The 18,430-nt window shown below is 42.7% G+C and overlaps 1 protein-coding gene across 4 annotated transcripts in view; it reads right to left on the bottom strand.

Annotated features, from left to right (window-relative positions):
- Nucleotides 1–18,430, bottom strand: part of hmcn1 (hemicentin 1) — a 725,933-nt gene that overhangs the window by 133,853 nt on the left and 573,650 nt on the right. For all 4 annotated transcript variants that reach the window (XR_005945469.1, XM_041207700.1, XM_041207701.1 and 1 more), the window contains exons 65-70: nt 17,621–17,745; nt 12,586–12,769; nt 8,692–8,789; nt 6,710–6,988; nt 5,944–6,140; nt 4,639–4,720 (exon numbers count right to left, since the gene is read on the bottom strand). Coding sequence is in view for 3 of the 4 variants with exons in the window: in XM_041207700.1 (XP_041063634.1) it covers nt 4,639–4,720; nt 5,944–6,140; nt 6,710–6,988; nt 8,692–8,789; nt 12,586–12,769; nt 17,621–17,745 (965 nt within the window). In the remaining variant the exon portion in view is untranslated. The remainder of the gene's footprint in view (nt 1–4,638; nt 4,721–5,943; nt 6,141–6,709; nt 6,989–8,691; nt 8,790–12,585; nt 12,770–17,620; nt 17,746–18,430) is intronic.

Here is an 18,430-nt window from a genome sequence, read left to right as displayed (position 1 = left end):
GTGGTGCAGACTGGGGGTTACAGGCAAGAGGTTGCATGTGAAGTGGGAGTGGGGGCGGGATGGGGATTGGAAGCAAGAGCAGGAGGCTGGCATTCAGCGCACCCACCCCCGCTGAACCCCTTTACGACTCTAGGTTCCTCGATTGGGCAGTGGGTGTGTGGGAATGAGGGACTTCCCTGGTAAGCCCGAGGAAGTTTGCTGCATGAGTTTCTGGAGGCACGGAAGACCATTATGATTATCATTTAATTCCTGAGCCACCGTTAAATCCTGGTGGACTCAGGGATAATTGGATTTAGGTCACTTCTTAATAAGTCTAATTGACTTCCTGCCGCTAGTGGGCAACTTTCCCACATCAACCCCTTTCCTCCGCACACTAAAAGTGGGACAGTTTTCCCACCACTGGGAGTTGGACACGCGGCCTCCCATTGGATTCTCTGGGCCCATGTGTCATTTTGCCCAATCCAGCGGGCTCCACTAAATTCTGCCTGAAAAATCAGTTCCACAATGCAAGTTTGGCACATTCCACAACACTAAGGGTGGAATCGTCCCCTCCCTCCAGCGGTGGGGGTTCGTGGCAGGCTGGGGCAGAAAATATGGCAGGAACAGAAAAATCAGTTTCCTGGCAGCGGGAAATGATGGTGGGAATATCATGATGGGTCGCCATTCCCGATAGAGGCCTTCGGGAAGTTGTTTTGCATCTCATTGTTGGGATTCAAATGAACACTGACTGGAATTGTCCCCCTTCCCTGTCCAATCACCCACCCCACCAGAGGGATTTCACGTCAGTCCAGAATACATCCAGACCAACATGACATGCATATTTCGAGATTTACTTGGATGGAGGCATGGAGCAGCTCATGGACCCTCCAGCAGATGGTGAAGTATTGCAATGATGGACCTTGGAGCAGATGGTAAAGTCTCACAATAGTGGATCCTGGAGCAGCAGGTAGACCAGCGAGCAGAAGGAGAACCAAACAGGTGGAGCACCGAGCAACAGATGTACAGCTACAGCAGGTAATAGAATGCATCGATGGTCTTTGTGGTGGGGGGGTGGGGGGGGCAGAGAATACAGGGAGAAGAGGCTCAAAAAACTGGGGTGGTTCTGGTGGCCAAAAGAGTGGGGATGTGAGGAGAGATTGAAATCTTGTGGGGGTCTTGAATGGGTGCAGTGAGGGAATGGAGTGGGAGCGTGGGAAGAGTTATGGGCAAGAAGGGGTCTGTGAGTAGGGGGGGAGTGCAGATCGAGAAGGGGACTGTAAGTGGAGTGTGGGGTTCAGAGGAAAGGGGTCTGTGGAATCGATTGATGAATCCTGGGGGCGAAAAGCGAGGAAATTGGTTGCAGGATGGAATTGTGACTGTCGAAGGGGGAAATGTATGCGGTAAGGTGGGAGGGTGAGGGTCCTATGATGGCAGATAAAGGGGAGGTTAGAATTGTTGGATGGGACACGAAATGAAATGCAGATCTTTGGGGCGGGAAGGATGAGTGTGGGCATTTCCACGGTAACTGGGGTCAGTTCTGCGGGGAGGGAAGGGACATGGGTGTTGAATGTGATTTGCCGAAGGGTAATGGGGAGTGGAGGGTTCAAGGGTGGCCGTGGGGAGGTTCACTGTGACCTGGAGGGGGTCAATGGTGATGGGGGGGAGGGTGTGGGTAATGGGTAGAGGGTAGAAGGTATTGGAACAAGCTTCAAAGGACACGTGTACCATGGCTGAGGCAAACCTACCTGCTACCTTGAAGTCCAGATATCTAAATGCTGGATGGGAGTTGGGTGAACAGGTGGAGGAGCTGCAGGTCAGCTCAACTGGACAACTGAGGGGGAATCCTAGCACGTAGTTCTGAATATGCAATGGTGTTTGGATTGAAGAGAGTGTGAAGGGCAAAGGACCAGTGTGCATGGGGGGCTTCTCACACATGGCTCACAAGGGCCCTGGCAAAGATCAATGCCTCCCTGAGCACACATGATTCCAGAGGGACATAGACCCAGGCAGGGTTGTCTCTTTTAATATAGGAGGTGCAGACGGGCTTTAAAGCTAACAGACGCATTAAAAACAGATCAGACCTCCTTAAAGTGCAAGTGTACATATATTAACATCTATATATCAACAATGAATGATGATAGTGCACCCGTGCTACCATAGTGAAATCAGAACTTCTTCATTTTACTTTGCCTGCCACTGTGTTTAGGTGCTTCCCTGACATCCGAAGCAGGAGTGGAGGCAGCTTGCTGAACACTATGCCCTGTTGTCTTTGATGAGTTTGGCAGGCATCCTCTGGACCTTCAAGGCCTGGAGGGTCCTGGCTTACTTTGGGTCTCCTGCTCTAGGGCAGGTGCACCCTCTGCGGTCCCAGAGGCCGGAGCTGATGGGGTCACAAAGGGACTTCAGTAGGGCCGGACACCCTCAGAGAGTCCTGAGTGGAAGTCCCAGGGGTATCCACCTGATGCTCCTCCTATCTTTGGGTGCCCGAGGGCCCCTGCCTAATGCCTTGTGGGGAAGGGGCACCTGGAGGGAAGTCGAGATGCCCTGTCCCTCTTTTGATTAGCCACTGCAAATGTTCACTCATGGCTAAAGCAATGAAGTGCAGTCTGTACGTATCTCTGGCAGAAACTGGGCATTCTGTTGGATCAGGTTCCCTAAGGTCTGCCACCCTCCACACGGAGACCTCGATGCGTGTACATGTCAGTGCCACTTCATCAGCCAGCAGGTGGACAGACTCCTCTGCCTCATGTGCCACTCTGTTGAGGGCCTCTGACACCTCTGCCTAATGTTCTATCCCCTCTCGCTGCATCTATTCTAGGTCCGCTCCCAGATGCTTGTCATCAGATTCGGATTTAACAGAGGCGTCTTCCCCACTAGTACCCCGAGTGCCAGAGTTCCTTGGCTGTTCTTGCCTCCTGCTGTGGACACATGTCCATGCGGTGACCACCAAAGTGTGAGCCCGGGCTTAAATTAGATGTATGATCCACTGAGATGTGTGTCTCTGGGCTGGTGGAGGGTGCATGTGACTGTTGTGGTGGCTCTACAGGTGTAATACCATCATTGTCCTCATCATCCTCGCTCCTCTGCGGGCTAGAGCTGGACCTAGACTGGGATTCGGTATCTGGCCTAAACCTCTTCTTGCTGGTACCTGTAATGGAAAGAGGGGAAAATGAGTGACTGCACAGGCTGCCTCCAACATTGCACGGAGTTGACCCCTAGGTTTCAATGTAAATTTCAATTTAAAGACATTAAACATGGTTCCTCACTGGATGGCAGATGGATGCCGACCTCATCGTGTCCACATCCACGGCCTCAAACCTCCTCTGCCAGCTCAGAAGCCCATTCTTCGAATGGTATGAGGGGGTGGAGTTTGGGCATGCCTCCTCCTGTCTTTTCTCTCTCTCGCCTCTCGTGTGTTAACTTGTCCTGCACAAGGTAAAAAGATGCTTTGAGAGCAATTGGAATGCAGGTGGCATTTGTATGCTGCCAATCTTCATCACCAACCCGCAGGCAACTATGTGCCACATGAAAGATGCACTGCAGCTAATTCACAATGGTTCTTCAGCAGCACCCTCCAGTGCAGTGAGCTCCTGCAGCTAAAAGGACAAGGCCAACAGAGGCACAGCATCATTAGTGAATGCTATTGCCCTCTATGCCAACCCCGTCTCCCCCTACAAATATGAGCTCTCAGTGAGGCAGGGTCAGAGACCTGCAATCGCTTCCCTATCTGAAGACTACATAGACTTCAGTGGAGCTATGAGGCATATCTACAGCATACTGAGACTCGCTTTTATGCATTAGCAGCAGATGGTGGCGTTGCTACTGAGAACCATGTCAGTTTCCATTCAGTGAGATGAGTATGGGCAGTAGAGGGTTCATTTACCCTGGCGGCACGGACAAGCCCATTCATCCTTTTTCTGCACTGCAGGGCGGTCCTCCTGTGAATGGAGTTTGCACTCACCACTCTGACGATTATCTCCCATGCAAGGGTGGTGAGATGGGTGGGCCTCCTCCTCCCATCCCTTGGGTAAAGGACATCTCTCTTTTCTTTCACTGCATTCAGCAGCACATCCAGTGATGAACTGCTGAATCTGGGGGCTGGTGCTTCTTGACTTCTGCATGCCAAGTCCTGGTCTGTGGTAAAGAGTGAGATAGAAGTAGCTGTCTGGGGGCCTTTTAAATATTGCATCTGGATATGACAGTGGGGTGCACAACACCCTGCCCACCCCACCATGAGAAACATTGGGGAACCCCTGGCTGTGCAATTAATGAGCCCAGCTTGTGCGATTCAGTGCGATTTCCCGCTGGACTCCGCAGTGGCAAGCACCCTCGTTTCCCACCCCTGCCAAGAACCTTAGGTCCAGAGCGGACAATTCTGCCCCAGGTTCTCCAGCGTATGATAGAATTGCATCTATTTGAAGTGGTTCTGTCATATAAAGGAGACTGTAAAACATCCTGTATTTATTAAACTCGCAGCCTGTGTCAATACCAAAATGATACTGGAATGATTCTGGTCAGATACACACTAAAATTAAATCAAAAGCCTAAGCTATAAGGACAAACAATTAAGTTGCTTTGGGTTTTTAGAATTTACAACTGAAACCAAAATGTCAATTATACTTAAACTTTATGACTAGTCTATGTGTTTTGTTGACTTACCATGTACCCTCACCAAATACTCTCTATCATCATCTCCTGCTGTACTGGAAGCCAGACACGTATATCTGCCTGTATCTTGTACCTGCCAAGGAAAGAATACAAACACCTTAAATTAAACTGCACTTTCTTTTATACAGTGTTATTTCTTTGTCATGATGCTTTATAGTTTTTTTTACTATTGCATCAAAATCCATACTAACTGGAGAGGGAGGTTGCTGACAGTGTATTGAATTTTACCAAGTGATGTGAAAACACCTGGAGGACATAGTCTCACATTAGTTCAGTACAACTCTCACCGAGGAGCCAACTGCTCATTTAGACACCATTATGGAACCTCTGTGTGCCTGACCAGAGAATGACGCTAAACTCTCAGTATTGATTTATACCACCAGTTATGTTGTACAGGTTAAGCTGCAAAACAGTAATGGTCTCAAACTAATGCCTGTAATATAGCAGTTCTGATATGTCTGAATTGAACTTTTTATTGCTGTCTAATCAAATTTAAACTCTTGGATCAGATTTGATAAGGTCACATATATAGAGTGAAGTCTATGAGTCAGCATTCTCAAAGCCAAGCTTTACTATTGGAAATTTGAGCACCAAAGGTCACTGTGCACTATTCACAATGTGCAAAATTTTCCATTTATTAACATCAATAGTTGGACAATAATGTGGACACACTGACCTCCGCATTTGAATTCCTGATATGCACTGCTGTCGCATAAAATTCTGTGCCAGCATCACATTTGCTATATTAGGCAGTGTAATATATAATAATAGTGATAGTGTATTGTAATGTTGATGGTGATGGAATGAATTGCCTTGTCAAGCATTTTAATCACACTGCAGTAACACAAAGTGCAATACAAGAGTGGTTTGAAATCAGGACAGATTGAATTGTGATAAGCAGTGTGAGATCAGTTTGAGGAAACACTAAGTGCAAACTATGCTAAATTTATTTTTTAAAGTTTAACAATCCCAGGAGCTCCCTTACTCTGTCTTTAGTCTTTTAATATCACTGAAGAGCAGACAGGATGGTTAGTTATTTTTTTTAAAAGAAAACACCTGATTACACCCTTCTTAATTACAGAATGTTGTGGAAATGACAGTTTGACCCTCATTTATTGACTCAATCCACTCATAAGCAGGTTCTAGTGTAGAATTAATACCAACAATATAAAAGTATCATGAGTCCTTATGGTAAGGATTTACTTAATATTGATTTCCAATTATTGGTAGAACTAAAAACAGGTATAGTTTGAGTTAATATAGTTTCTTTCTATACAAATGGGTGTATTAGTGCACCTGAGCGTTCACTATTTTCAACACTTCACCATTGTGAAGAACACGAATGGCATCTGTTTGTGGCAAAGGCCGTCCATCCTTAATCCAGGTCAGTTTGGGAGTTGGGATGCCAGTGGCGACACAGTGAAGTTCTAGGGGATTGTTCACAACTACAGAAGCTTCCTCTGTGAAATTGGAGCCATTGATATGAGGTGGATCTGGAATGAGAAGACAAAAAAAAAACCCTAGGTTAGAGTGTTTAACTCTTTATGCAAAGCGGCCTGAAGTAAGTGAACAGGAGAAAGGAAAATACCTGGGAAATAAATGACCAAACCTAATTAGATTCAAATTGAAAATAGATGAAGAAAAAGAGTTAAAGGTTTTGGACTGGAAAATAAACTAATTCTATTGTGCAGGGTGCACACTTACTTACTCCTTACAATTTTATTTGCAGCTGTCAACATTTTGGTCATGATTTAGTGCAAAATTTACCATTCTACATTTCAACAGCACTATTTACCATTCTACATTTCAACATCACTATTTACCATTCTACTTTTCAGCATCACTATTTTCCATTCTATATTTCTGTTTCAGCTGTTATGATGTACCTGCAAGGTCTGGGTATTGGGATTGCTCTTTGGAACAAGTTTCTGAAGTTTCTCTCTCCCACGTGCCATGTTGGATATATTTGAAAAAATGTATATCCATCACCTGACCATTGACAATGCCTAGATGAATTAATTAATTATTTTCCATTACTGATGATGGGATCTTTTCAACTTACCCAGCACCTTCAAATTGAAGTGCTTGTTCACCTCGCCAGCTTCATTAGCTGCCACGCAGGCATATTTTCCAGTGTCTTTCACCTCAGCCATGGAAATCTGCAGCGACATTCCCTGGTTTCTAACAGTCATATGAGGACCTAGTTTGAGGGGCTGTGTTTCTTTAAGCCAAGCTAGTGTCGGGGTTGGAGTTCCATCAGTGATGCAGGTTAGGGAAGCTGGATTTCCCTTTACTACAGTGAGGTCTTCGGTGGCACCAGCATCATCCAGCCTTGGAGGAACTATGGAGGACATAGAAAGCTCAGTTAAGGCACTGTAAAGTGTCATTTTATCAAATTCAGCTCATATTGAACATATGCTCTAATTGCAGAATTACTCCTGCTTGCTGTTAGTAACAAAATCGTAGATGTACACTCACAATTTCACCACAGACCAGGGGGGACTTTCCCCCTTGTGGCATTTTCAATCATTACATATCTATCCCCAACAATGTTCACTGCCCCCCTGCCAATAAACAAAGGCCAAACACACATGGCAACCAGTCCATAAAACCCAAAGAAGAATCATTACTCAGTATCAAGGTCTTATGTAGGAGTTACTGAGAGTTACAGTGGAAGCTTCAGAAATAGTGGTGGGGAGAGGGTGAGGGGGCAGGGGTGGTGGGCAGGCTTGAGAGACAGGAGTTTGTGGCAGGGTGGGAGGTGTTTGGAAGTCTGGTGAATGGGGAGCAAGGGGACATAAATTGAGGATTCTCATTGGTAGATCCAAGGGGGAAGGAAAGTTCTTGAACTGAGACTGTTACATCATGGGATGTTTCAACACGTGGCCATTGAGTTAGGGACTGGAACATAAATAAACTAATAGTGAAAGACTGCCTCCACAGGGGGAACTTCATGCTCATCCTAAGAGCAGTGTTGTTTTGCGACCTCTTTCATTGAAGGAGAAATTTCTGTCCAGTAAAGCCAAAGTTGCAGTGTAAACACGCACAAAGTTACCAATTTCTAAAGTTATATAGTCCCAGATCTTCTGGTCTCCAGATGGTTGGAGACTGGACATACCCTGGAAAATGCTCAATGGGACCCCTCAGAAGTCCCAATGCAAGGACTCAGTGGAAATTGCCCGGGAAGATTGAACTTCCAATGGCAAATCCCCTGCTCCCCAGGATCCTCCAGAAAGGTCTCCAACTCTGAGTTAGAGTCAGAGACTTCAGGCGGTTCTGACTTACCTGGATAGTTACTCAGAAAATATTACACAGGAAAAAAACCTAGACTAACACCTGCATAACTATACAAGAGAACCCCCCAGTCACTCAAACTGACCCTCCCCGACTCAACCCTCGACCCGCTGACTATCCTTGACCCCCCAATTCCCCCCGCTGATCCCTGACTAGCCCCCAACCTGAACTGACGAGCCCCCGACCCGACACCCCCAACCTGATTTGATCAGTGTCTGACCTGACAACCCCTCCCAATCTGACCCAACTATCCCTCTACCCACTCACTTAACTGACAATCACCTACCCACCTCATCCACCTGCCACCCTACCCACCTGCCACCCTACCCCTTACCAACTCAACACCTTACCAACTCAACCCCTTACTCATCCTACTCTCTCACCCACCCTACACACTTACCTTTTCTTCGTAGCTGTTTTCAAAGATGCCTTGGGACATTTAAACTCTCTACTTACTGGAATACAGCAGATGGTGCTTTAAAAAGGGGATGTGGTTTCTGTACAGATTCCCTTCGCTGCTCCCTCCAAGGTTTGTGTACTGAGTTGGTTGTGAAGGATTCTCTATCAGAAGATCGCTCCGAAAAATTGGAGGAAGGTAAATGTGCATTTTTTTTTGCCTGATCAGGGTTGGAAATAAGGTTTCCGATCCTGATCTGGGTCATAATTTTAATTATATACTGTTCCATAGATACCATAGACCATTGTGGGAATGTTGTAAAGTAATATGTATTTCCCAGCTTGTACACTCACCATACACTATTAGGTTATAATGCTTGTTATCCACACCAGCTCGATTAGAAGCCACACAAGTGTATGTACCAGCATCTGACACCTGTGTTCGTACAATTCTGTAAGAAAGTAACAAGTAAGTACAGAAGTATTAAGTTTCAACCCAGACTTATTGGAGGGGGCAGGGTGGTGGTGTAGGTGAGGTGTTATTGATTAAACTTAATTGATGTGGTTACAATTTTTGCTACTCTTCAAGCACAATATTGATACTGACAATTCAGGCTAGAGGGATAGAGGAGATGTGGCTTTCTCAATGAAGAAGTAGGTAAATATAGCTCATCGTATGGTACTGCATGGAAGCAGCTCACCGGAAATGCTTAGCCCTTCCTTAAGTTCATCCACTTAGCAGTCTCCTCGTTGGAATTAGGAAATAATAAGGGTGTAAAGGAACATTGCAACAGGGGGAGGCATTTAAATCCTCCTGTCTGTTCTGCCATTCTATGAGATCATGCCTGATCTGTGACCTAAATCTATATATCCACTTTTGCCCCATACCCCTTAATTCCTTCGGTGAGCAAAAATTTATCAATCTCAGATTAAAAATTAACCAATGGTCTAGCATCAACTGCCATTTGTGGAAGAGTTCCAAACTTCTACTACCCTTTGAGTGTAGAAGTGTTTCCTAATCTCAGTCCTGAAAGGCCTGGCTCTATCTCTTAGACTATGCTCTCTAGTCCTAGAATCCCAAACTAGCATGAATAGTTCCTCTCTTTCTACTTTATTTGTTGGCTTTAATAGGTTGAATAATTTGATCAATCGCCCTTTAATTTTATAACTTCCAGGGAATACAATGCTAATTCATGCAATTTCTCCTTGAAATTTAACCTTTGGAGTCCAGGTATCTATGCTGAACTCTCTCCAAGGCCAAGGTTTGATGCCTAGAACTGCTCACAGTACTCCAGGTATGGTCTAAGCAGTGCTTTGAATATCTGAAGCATGATTTCTACCCCCTTGTACTCTAGTCCTCCAGATATATAGGCAAGGATTCCATTAACCTTTTTGATTATTTACTATATAGTTTCTAACTTCCCAGGTCCAAAGTGGATGACCTCACATTTGCCTACATTGAAATGTACTTGGCACAGTTTTTCACTTAATCCATTAATACCCTTTATAATTTAATGCTTCCATTGGCAACATTGCCTATCTTTGTGTCATTGTGAAACTTGAATATGGGGTTTTCTATCTCATCACTTAAGTCATTAAACAATACTGTGAACAATTGAGACCCCAACACAGCTCATTACAAGACATTATTAGTCACATTCTGCCATTTAAAGTACCTGCCCATTATCCCTACTTTCTGTTTCCTGCTGCTCAGCCAATTTCCTAACCAGGCCAATAATTTGCCTCTAATTCTGTGAGCTTAATATTTGCTAATGGCACCTAACAAGTAATTTATCAAATGCCATCTGGAAACCCATATAAATAAAATGTATAAGCATTCCTCTGTACACTAATTTAGTCACCTCTTTAAAAAACTAAATCAGGTCTGTCAGGCATAACATACCCTTTACAAATCCAAAATGAAGGCAGAAGATACTGGAAATACTCAACAGGTCAATTTCCAGCATCTGCACTATTCTGCTTTACAAATCCATGCTAGTTTTTTTCTGATCAACTGGAAATTTTCAAGTGTTCAGTCACCCAATTCTTGATTATAGGCTCCAGTAGTTTCCTGACAAAGATGCTAGACTAACTGTCTTCCATCTCTTAAACAGAGGAGTGACATGCACAATTTTTCTTTCTAAAGGAACAGTTCCTGAATCGAGAGAACTTTGGAAGACTGTAGTTAGGGCATCTGCAATTTTCTCAGACACTTCTTTTAGAACCCTTGGACAGAAACCTTTAATGCCACTAGTTTCTTGATTACTATTATTTTGCTTACATTAATGTTGGTAAGTCACTGGCCAGAATATTACGCTCATCAGGCGGACATGCGCCCGACCTGAACGAGCGTAAAATGACATGCGATGACGTTGGATGAGCGTCCCGATGTCATCGTGCACTTGTGCGATATTTTGGTCAGCGGGCGCGCTTGGGAGCTGGCAGCACGCCCGCTGATAATTAACAGGCCTATTAAGGCCAATAAAGTCCCAATTGAATTAAACATTTTGCTGCCCATCCAGCCTTACAGTTGGTGGGCAGCGAAAAGGCCAAGTGGCCTTTGGATATTTTAGGAAACCTCATCCATGGGTGGGATGAGATTTCCAACAGCAATTAAAAAGAAAATAAAAATTTTAACATTTCATTAATAACATGACCCTGCTCATCACATGAGAGGACATGTTTTTCAACATGTTATGATTCCTTATTTTTAATTTTTTAAATCTTCATCTCCCTGAGGGAGCTTTTCCTGTGCGCACTTGCAAGGACGAACAAAGCTCTCTGTTCGCCCTCCTCTCCCTCCATACAGACAGTGTTGAGTGCTGCAGCATGCGATTCATGCTGGATGGGCCTTAACTGGCTCTCCAGCGTGAAATCTTGGTCAGGCCCCAGTCGTGGGCAACAGTTGACTTCCCAACCGCTCCTGCCGAACCTGCCCGATGAGGGCAAACTCCTGGCATTTGTGTTGATTTTGATAAACCTTGCAAGTTTATTTTCATACATTTTGTAGCTTTTACTATCCATTTGTCACCCATTTCTGATCTTTGTATCTATCTTTCCCATTCCCCTGTATCTGTCCTATATTATATGCATCATTGAATGATTTCTCTTTTAATTATATGTTGTCCCTTAGCTCTTTGGTCTTCTTTTGCTGCTATTTTTGGCAAGCACACTTGCCCATTAGGGACATAAACTAATTCTGTTTCACATTAATTTCTTTTTTTGAACATCTCCCACTGATCTTTTTTATGCATTGACAGATTTGTCCAGTTTAAACAGCTACTGTCATCATTGCATGGAATTCAGCCTTACCTAAATCTAGACCCTTAGTAACTGTTTCATGTTTCTCCCTTTCAAACACAACACTGAACTCGAGCATATGTTGACTGCTATGAGACAAATGTTCACGGATTCCTCAGTCAATATAGAGGTTGTTCACAAACCTCCAGTTAGACATTTTTTTTGAGCAAACAATAATCAAGTTGTCCGCATCTGCCCCAGTTTGGAATACTTGTCATTTAAAGTTGTTATTTAAAAATAAATAAATGCTGAAAACGTAAAATCAAATCAAAATGGAAACTCAAGTCTTTCAACGGTTGAAGAGAGGAAGGATCCATTAATATTTAGGCAGATGCTCTTTAATGTTAACCTGTATTTTCTCTTTCAGTATCTCAGTGTTTCGCCTTCCCATGACTTTTCAGCATTTTCCATTTTTATTTTACATTCTATAGGCAGAATTTTGCGACAGCGGGATTTTACTTTCCCGCTGTCGTCAATGGGATTTATAACGGCCGGCTGCATTTTACGGCCCTGTCCCTGTTGAAATGAGGCAGTAAAATTCTGCCCTATATCTATTCTTTTAAGTTATGGTGGAGAACAAAAATACTTGCAACTGCTAGCTGACATTTCAATCGCATGAAATGGTCTTGCCATTACTAATGCCTCATGAGGTAACTCCAACTGGGTAATTTTCACTTACCATAAAACTTGCTCCTCCCTGTATCCTCACTGTATTAATAAAGGACTCATTGCAACATCTCCAACTCCAACTCATTATTTCCAAGGATTACCTTCCTCAATCTTTCCATCTGCCTACGGTGTTTTAAAATTTAACACAAACTCAGTATAACTGAACCACTACCTCTTATTTTATTTCACCTTCTCTCCAACTGTTTTGATGTCCCACACCTTCTGGGCCTTGGCCCTTCAGTCAGGTTTCTAAATTTAAACAGATGCTGGAAAACTAACCTCAAAACCTTCCCAGCAGAGAGAAGTCTGATCTGAGAGGAAATGGGCAGAGGTAGTCCATTCTTTAGCCAGTTCATCTGCGGAGGAGGGGAGCCTGTAGCCATACACTCAATGTTAATTGAGTTGTCCAATATGGTTGTGAGGTCCTGATTTCCCTTCTGATTACTGTGAATAGTTGGTGGAACTAAAACACAAATAATAGATATTAGAATATTTGTAACATTTGTGACTTACCATTTTATGTGCACCAGATGAATTAGAAACTATAATGGCACAAATAAGATTGTGGCATTCTGAATGGCTCTTTTCCAGAACTTTGGAAACCTTAATATTTAATCCAATAAATGTTACAAAACCATCCAAAATGTTATTAAACAAACTAAAATAAGAACCAAATGCAATAGTTTATTATGATGTATTCTATGGATTCATCACCATTGTTATGGACCATCAAATTTAAAATGAGAAACATAGGAACATAAGACACAGAAAATAGAAGTGGGAGTAGACTGTCTGGCCCCTTAAGCCTGCTCTGCCATTCAACTAGATCATGGCTGACTTTCTACCTTAACACCATTTTCCTGACTATCCCCATATCCCTTGATGTCTTTAATATCTAGAAGTCTATTAATCTCTGACTTGAATATACTCAATGACTGAGTCTCCACAACCCTTTGGGGTAGAGAATTCCAAAGATTCATCACCCTCTGAGTGAAGAAATTCCTCTTCATCTCTGTCCTAAATGGCCTACCCCTTATTCTGACACTGTGTCCCCTGGTTCTAGGCCCAATAGCCAGGGGGAACATCCTTCCTGCATCTATCCCGTCGAGCCCTGTAAGAATTTTGTGTGTCTCAATGAGGTCACCTCTCATCCTCCTAAACTCTAGAGAATACAGGTCCAGTCTCCTCAATCCCTCCTCATAGGACAATCCCGTGATCCCAAGCATCAGTCCGACGAACCTTTGTTGCACTCCATCTATGACAAATATATCCTTTCTTAGGTAAGGAGACCAAAACTGTGCACAATACTCCAGGTGCCGTCTCACCAAGGCTCTATACATTTGCAGCAAAATATCTTTATTCCTGTACTCAAATCCTCTTGCAATAAATGCCAACATACCACTTGCCTCCCTAATTGCTGCTGAATCTGCATGTTAGCTTTCAGTGGCTTATGAACAAGGCCACCCAGGTCCCTTTGGATATCAACACTTCCTAAACTTTCACCATTTAAGAAATGCTCTGAATTTCTGATTTTCCTACCTAAGTGGATAACTTCACATTTTTCCACATTATATTCCATCTGCCATGCTCTTGCCCACTCACCTAGCCTGTTTATATCCCCTTGAAGCCTTGTTGCATCCTCCTCACAACTCACATTCCCACCTAGTTTTGTGTCATCAGTAAACTAGGAAATATTACATTTAGCCCCCACATCCAAATCATTGATATAGATTGTAAATAGCTGGGGCCCAAGTACTGATCCTTGTGGCACCCCACTAGTCACAGCCCGCCAACCTGTTTATTCCTACTCACTGTTTTTTGTTCATTAGCCAATTCTCAATCCATGTCAGTATATTACCTCCAATCCATGTGCTTTAATTTTGATTACCACCCTCTTGTGTGGGACCTTATTGAAAGCTTTCTGAAAATCCAAATGCACCACATCCACTAATTCCCCCTTATCTATTCTGCTAGTTACATCCTCAAAGAACTCCAACAGGTTTGTCAAACATGATTTCCCTTTCATAAATCCATGTTGACTTTGCCCAATCCTATTATTATTCTCTAAGTACCCTGTTATCACATCCTTTATAATAGATTCTAGTATTTGCCCTACTATTGATGCCAAGATAACCGATGTGTAGTTCCTTGTTTTCTCTCTCTTTCTTAAATGGTGGAGTTATATTTGCCATATTCCAATCTGTGGGAACTGTTCCAGAATCTATAGAATTTTGAAAGATGACCATCAATGTATCCACTATCACTATAGCAACATTCTGTGATGTAGATTATCAAGTCCAGGGGACTTATCAACTTTCAGTCCCATTCATTTTTCCAGTACTATTTTTATACTAACACTAATTTCTTTCAGTTCCTCATTCTTGCCAGTTCCTTGATTCTCTAGTATTTTTGGGAAATTTTCTGTATCGTCCTCAGTGAAGACCGACATAAAGTATTCATTTAGTTTATCTGTCATTTCCTTATTCTGCATTATAAATTCTCCTGTTTCTGCCTGTAATGGGCCCACATTTGTCCTTGCTAATATTTTCCTTTTTACATACCTATAGAAGCTTTTACAGGCTGTTTTTATGTTTCTTGCTAGTTTACTTCCATATTCTATACTCCCTTTCTTTATCAGTTTCTTGGTCCTCCTTTGCTGAATTCTATAATACTTCCTCAGGCTTGCTACTTTTTTTGGGCAACCTTTTAAACCTCTTTGTTTGATTTAATATGATCGTTAACTTCTTGTTAGCCACAGTTAGATAACTTTTTCTGTTGGGTTTTTGTGCCTTAAAGGAATGCATATTTGTTGTAAACCATGTAATTAATTCTTAAATGCTAGCCATTGCCTATCTACCATCATATCTTTAAATGCAGTTTCCCAATCTACCACAGCCAACTTGCCCCTCATATCTTCCTAGTTTCCTTCATTTAGATTCAAGACCCTAGTTTCAGATTGAAATATATCACTCTCAAACTTAGTGTAAAGTTCAATCATATTATGGTCACTCTTCCCTAAAGACTCCTTTAGAGTGAGATTATTAATCAGCCCTTTCTCACTGCACGATACTAGATCTAAAATAGCCCACTCCCTTGTAGCCCACTCCATCTAGTATACATTCCTGGAATTTGCCCTCCACAGCATTAGTGCTAATTAGGTTTACTCCAGTCTAATTGTAGGTTGAAGTTCCCCATGATTATTGTATTGCCCTTTTTACATGCACCTCTAATTTCCTGACTTATATTGTGCCCTACATCACCACCACTGTTTGGTAGCCTATAAACAACTCCCACCAATGTTTGCAGCCCCTTGCAGTTTCTTAGCACCACACAAACTCATTTTACATCTTGATCTTCTGAGCTAAGATCCTCTAGCATCAATGTACTGATCTCATCCTCAATTAACAACGCTAACTGACATCCTTTCTCTTTATGCCTATCCTTCCTAAATGCCCTTGAATATTCAATTTCTAGCTTTGGCCACCCTACAACCACATCTCCATAATGGCAATTAGATCCTACCCGTTTACTTCCATTTATGCTGTCAATTCATCTATCTTGTTGCAAATGCTGCATGCATTAGATAGAATGCCTTTAGTTCTGCCTTTTTAACATTTTCTGTACTTTGACCCTATTTGATGTTGACCTTTGTTTCTGGCTGTCTTTCAATTTCACTTACTACCTTTCTTCCTACCATTACCAGCTCTGTTTCTCTCTTATCTGAATTCCATCTCAGGTTCCCAACCCGCTTTCAAACTAGTTTAAATCCTCCCAAACAGCATCTCCCTGTGAGGATATTGGTGCCAGTCCTATTAAGGTGTAACCTTTCTCCTTGTACAGGTCCCACCTGCCCCAGAACTGGTCCCAATGCCTCCCTCTTGCAACATCCCTCCAACCACACCTCCATTTGCTCTATCCTCCCAATTCTGTACTCACTAGCACATGCCACTGTGAGTAATCCTGAGATTAGTGCCTTTGAAATCTTGCTTTTTAATTTCTTCCTAGCTACAGGATTAATTTTAAATCTTACATTTATATGTTCCAGTTGTCTTTCCTCCTCTCCTAAGGTATCAATGCATGCTTAGCTTTGGTCATGTGCATGTTGGTGGCATCCTGGTGCATCATGCAAGTGAGAATTATGCAGGTGAACTTTGTCAGTGAATTGTTGCAGGTCATTTGACTATTTGGGAGTTGGTGGGGGGAGTCGGGGGTGGGGGGGGGGGGGTGGGGGGTGGCTGGTGTGGGAGGCAGGCAGCACGAGCAGGGTGGAGTTGAGGGAGGGGGGCAATGCCAAGGCCAAAACCAATCCTGTCTACATATATAAGATATAATATATAATATAAAATAAAAACAGAAAATGCTGGAAAAACTCAATAGGTCTGGTAGCATCTGTGGAGCGATTAACAGAGTTAACATTTCGAATCCATATGACTTCTGAAGAAGGGTCATATGGACTTGAAATGTTAACTCTGTTTTTCTCTCCACAGATGCTGCCAGGCCTGCTGAGTTTTTTCAGCATTTTCTGTTTTTATTTCAGGTTTCCAGCATCCGCAGTATTTTGCTTTCACCCTATCCACCTACACATTTTCCAGCAGAGGTCACTGGATGGTAATCAGAATTTTTTTTAAGGATCTTGGCTCAAATGTAAACATTGCTCAGTTGGGAGTTTTATCCCCTAACTGTGGTATTCAAACGCCACTTCAGGACTTGAGCAGGTAAACTGGGCTTGTGATTGAGTGTAGTACTGGAATAGTATTCCAAGATGTTGTTTTTCGGATGATTCTTTAAACAAGTCTTGTCTGCTTGTTCTAGTGGTTATGATGGATGGTATCCTTTGCATTAGTCAAAAAATAGATTAGTTTCTTTTTCAATGCCCTGGCAAAGGTGTTTTCCTCAATCAAAATTGCAAGGGCATTGAAAAATCTTACTGCGTATAAAATAGCAGCTGTTTTAGCCTACAATAACAGTTGTTGCATTTGTAGGTATTTGGTGACGTTAGGAATGGTGTGATAAGATACTGTATAAATAGAAATATTTTCTTTGAATTTTCACCCTCTGTGGTCTGGGGAAATTGAGGCTAATGGCAGGATCTCAACTATCATCCTGACTTAGTTCACGTCATTCAACTCAGACCAGGTATTGAGCTTGGGTTCTTTTGAATGGCTTGCTTGCCTCAACACATAATGTATTTACCCACTTAGGTATCTGGAACCTTGCCTCCTCTGTTACTGTCATTTTTGTCCTGTAGTTAAAGTCAGGACCAATAGAGCTGGAGAAAAGTTCTGAGTTGACAAAGCTATTAGGTTGTACTCACCATAAACATTGAGGTTGAAAATCCGATCTTCCTCACCAGCAGAATTGGTGGCTACGCAAGTGTATTTACCAACGTCTGTAGTCACTGTGCCATTAATTTGGAGAGTACTACCATCTGGACTCACTCTAAGAGCCACAACAAATATATAAAACATAACAACATATTTTTCTTCAATGAAACAAACAAGAGATACAGCAATAGATTTCTGCATAACAGTGTTGGAATAGCATCAGCAGCTGTTTACATCTTTTCCTTGGGTTTCTGCTAGACTTATGGCAGGATATTGGGAGAACGAATAGCAGCAGAAAATCTAGGCCACAATATTTTACAGAAAACTGTCCTGGTCAAAATCTAGTGAAAAGCAAAATTGAAATGTACCTCAGGTTCATAAGGATTACGTGAATAGATCCACCGGACCATTTTAGGTATTAATCAGGAGTAATTGTTACATTTATTTTACTACATACAACATGCATTAATAGAAATGTACAAAATATTTTCCAATGATGAGGTGAAAGTCACCCCATGTAAAATGAGTTTGGCTATAGTATTACTTAGTTCCTAGTTGCCATCAATTCACAGTACTACTTAAGCAACAGTTGACACCAAATTGACAGACATACTGAGACAACGCAACTGCCATGTTCGACGAAACTTTACACCATTACTGTGTTTTAGCTATGGAAAGATTAGGCCAGATTAGATAACTTGCATGTGGAGGTGGAAGGTATGGGCGTAGTTTTTAATCAATAGTTTGTATATGCCTTTACAAAAGAGGGAGACACTGGAAACAACGTAGTTAATGAAAAG

The sequence above is a fragment of the Carcharodon carcharias genome, chromosome 16 (assembly GCF_017639515.1).
Source record: "Carcharodon carcharias isolate sCarCar2 chromosome 16, sCarCar2.pri, whole genome shotgun sequence".
Classification (NCBI taxonomy): Eukaryota; Metazoa; Chordata; class Chondrichthyes; order Lamniformes; family Lamnidae; genus Carcharodon; species Carcharodon carcharias.
The sequence above is the reverse complement of the archived record's forward strand: the minus strand, read 5'-3'. Positions and strand labels throughout refer to the sequence as shown.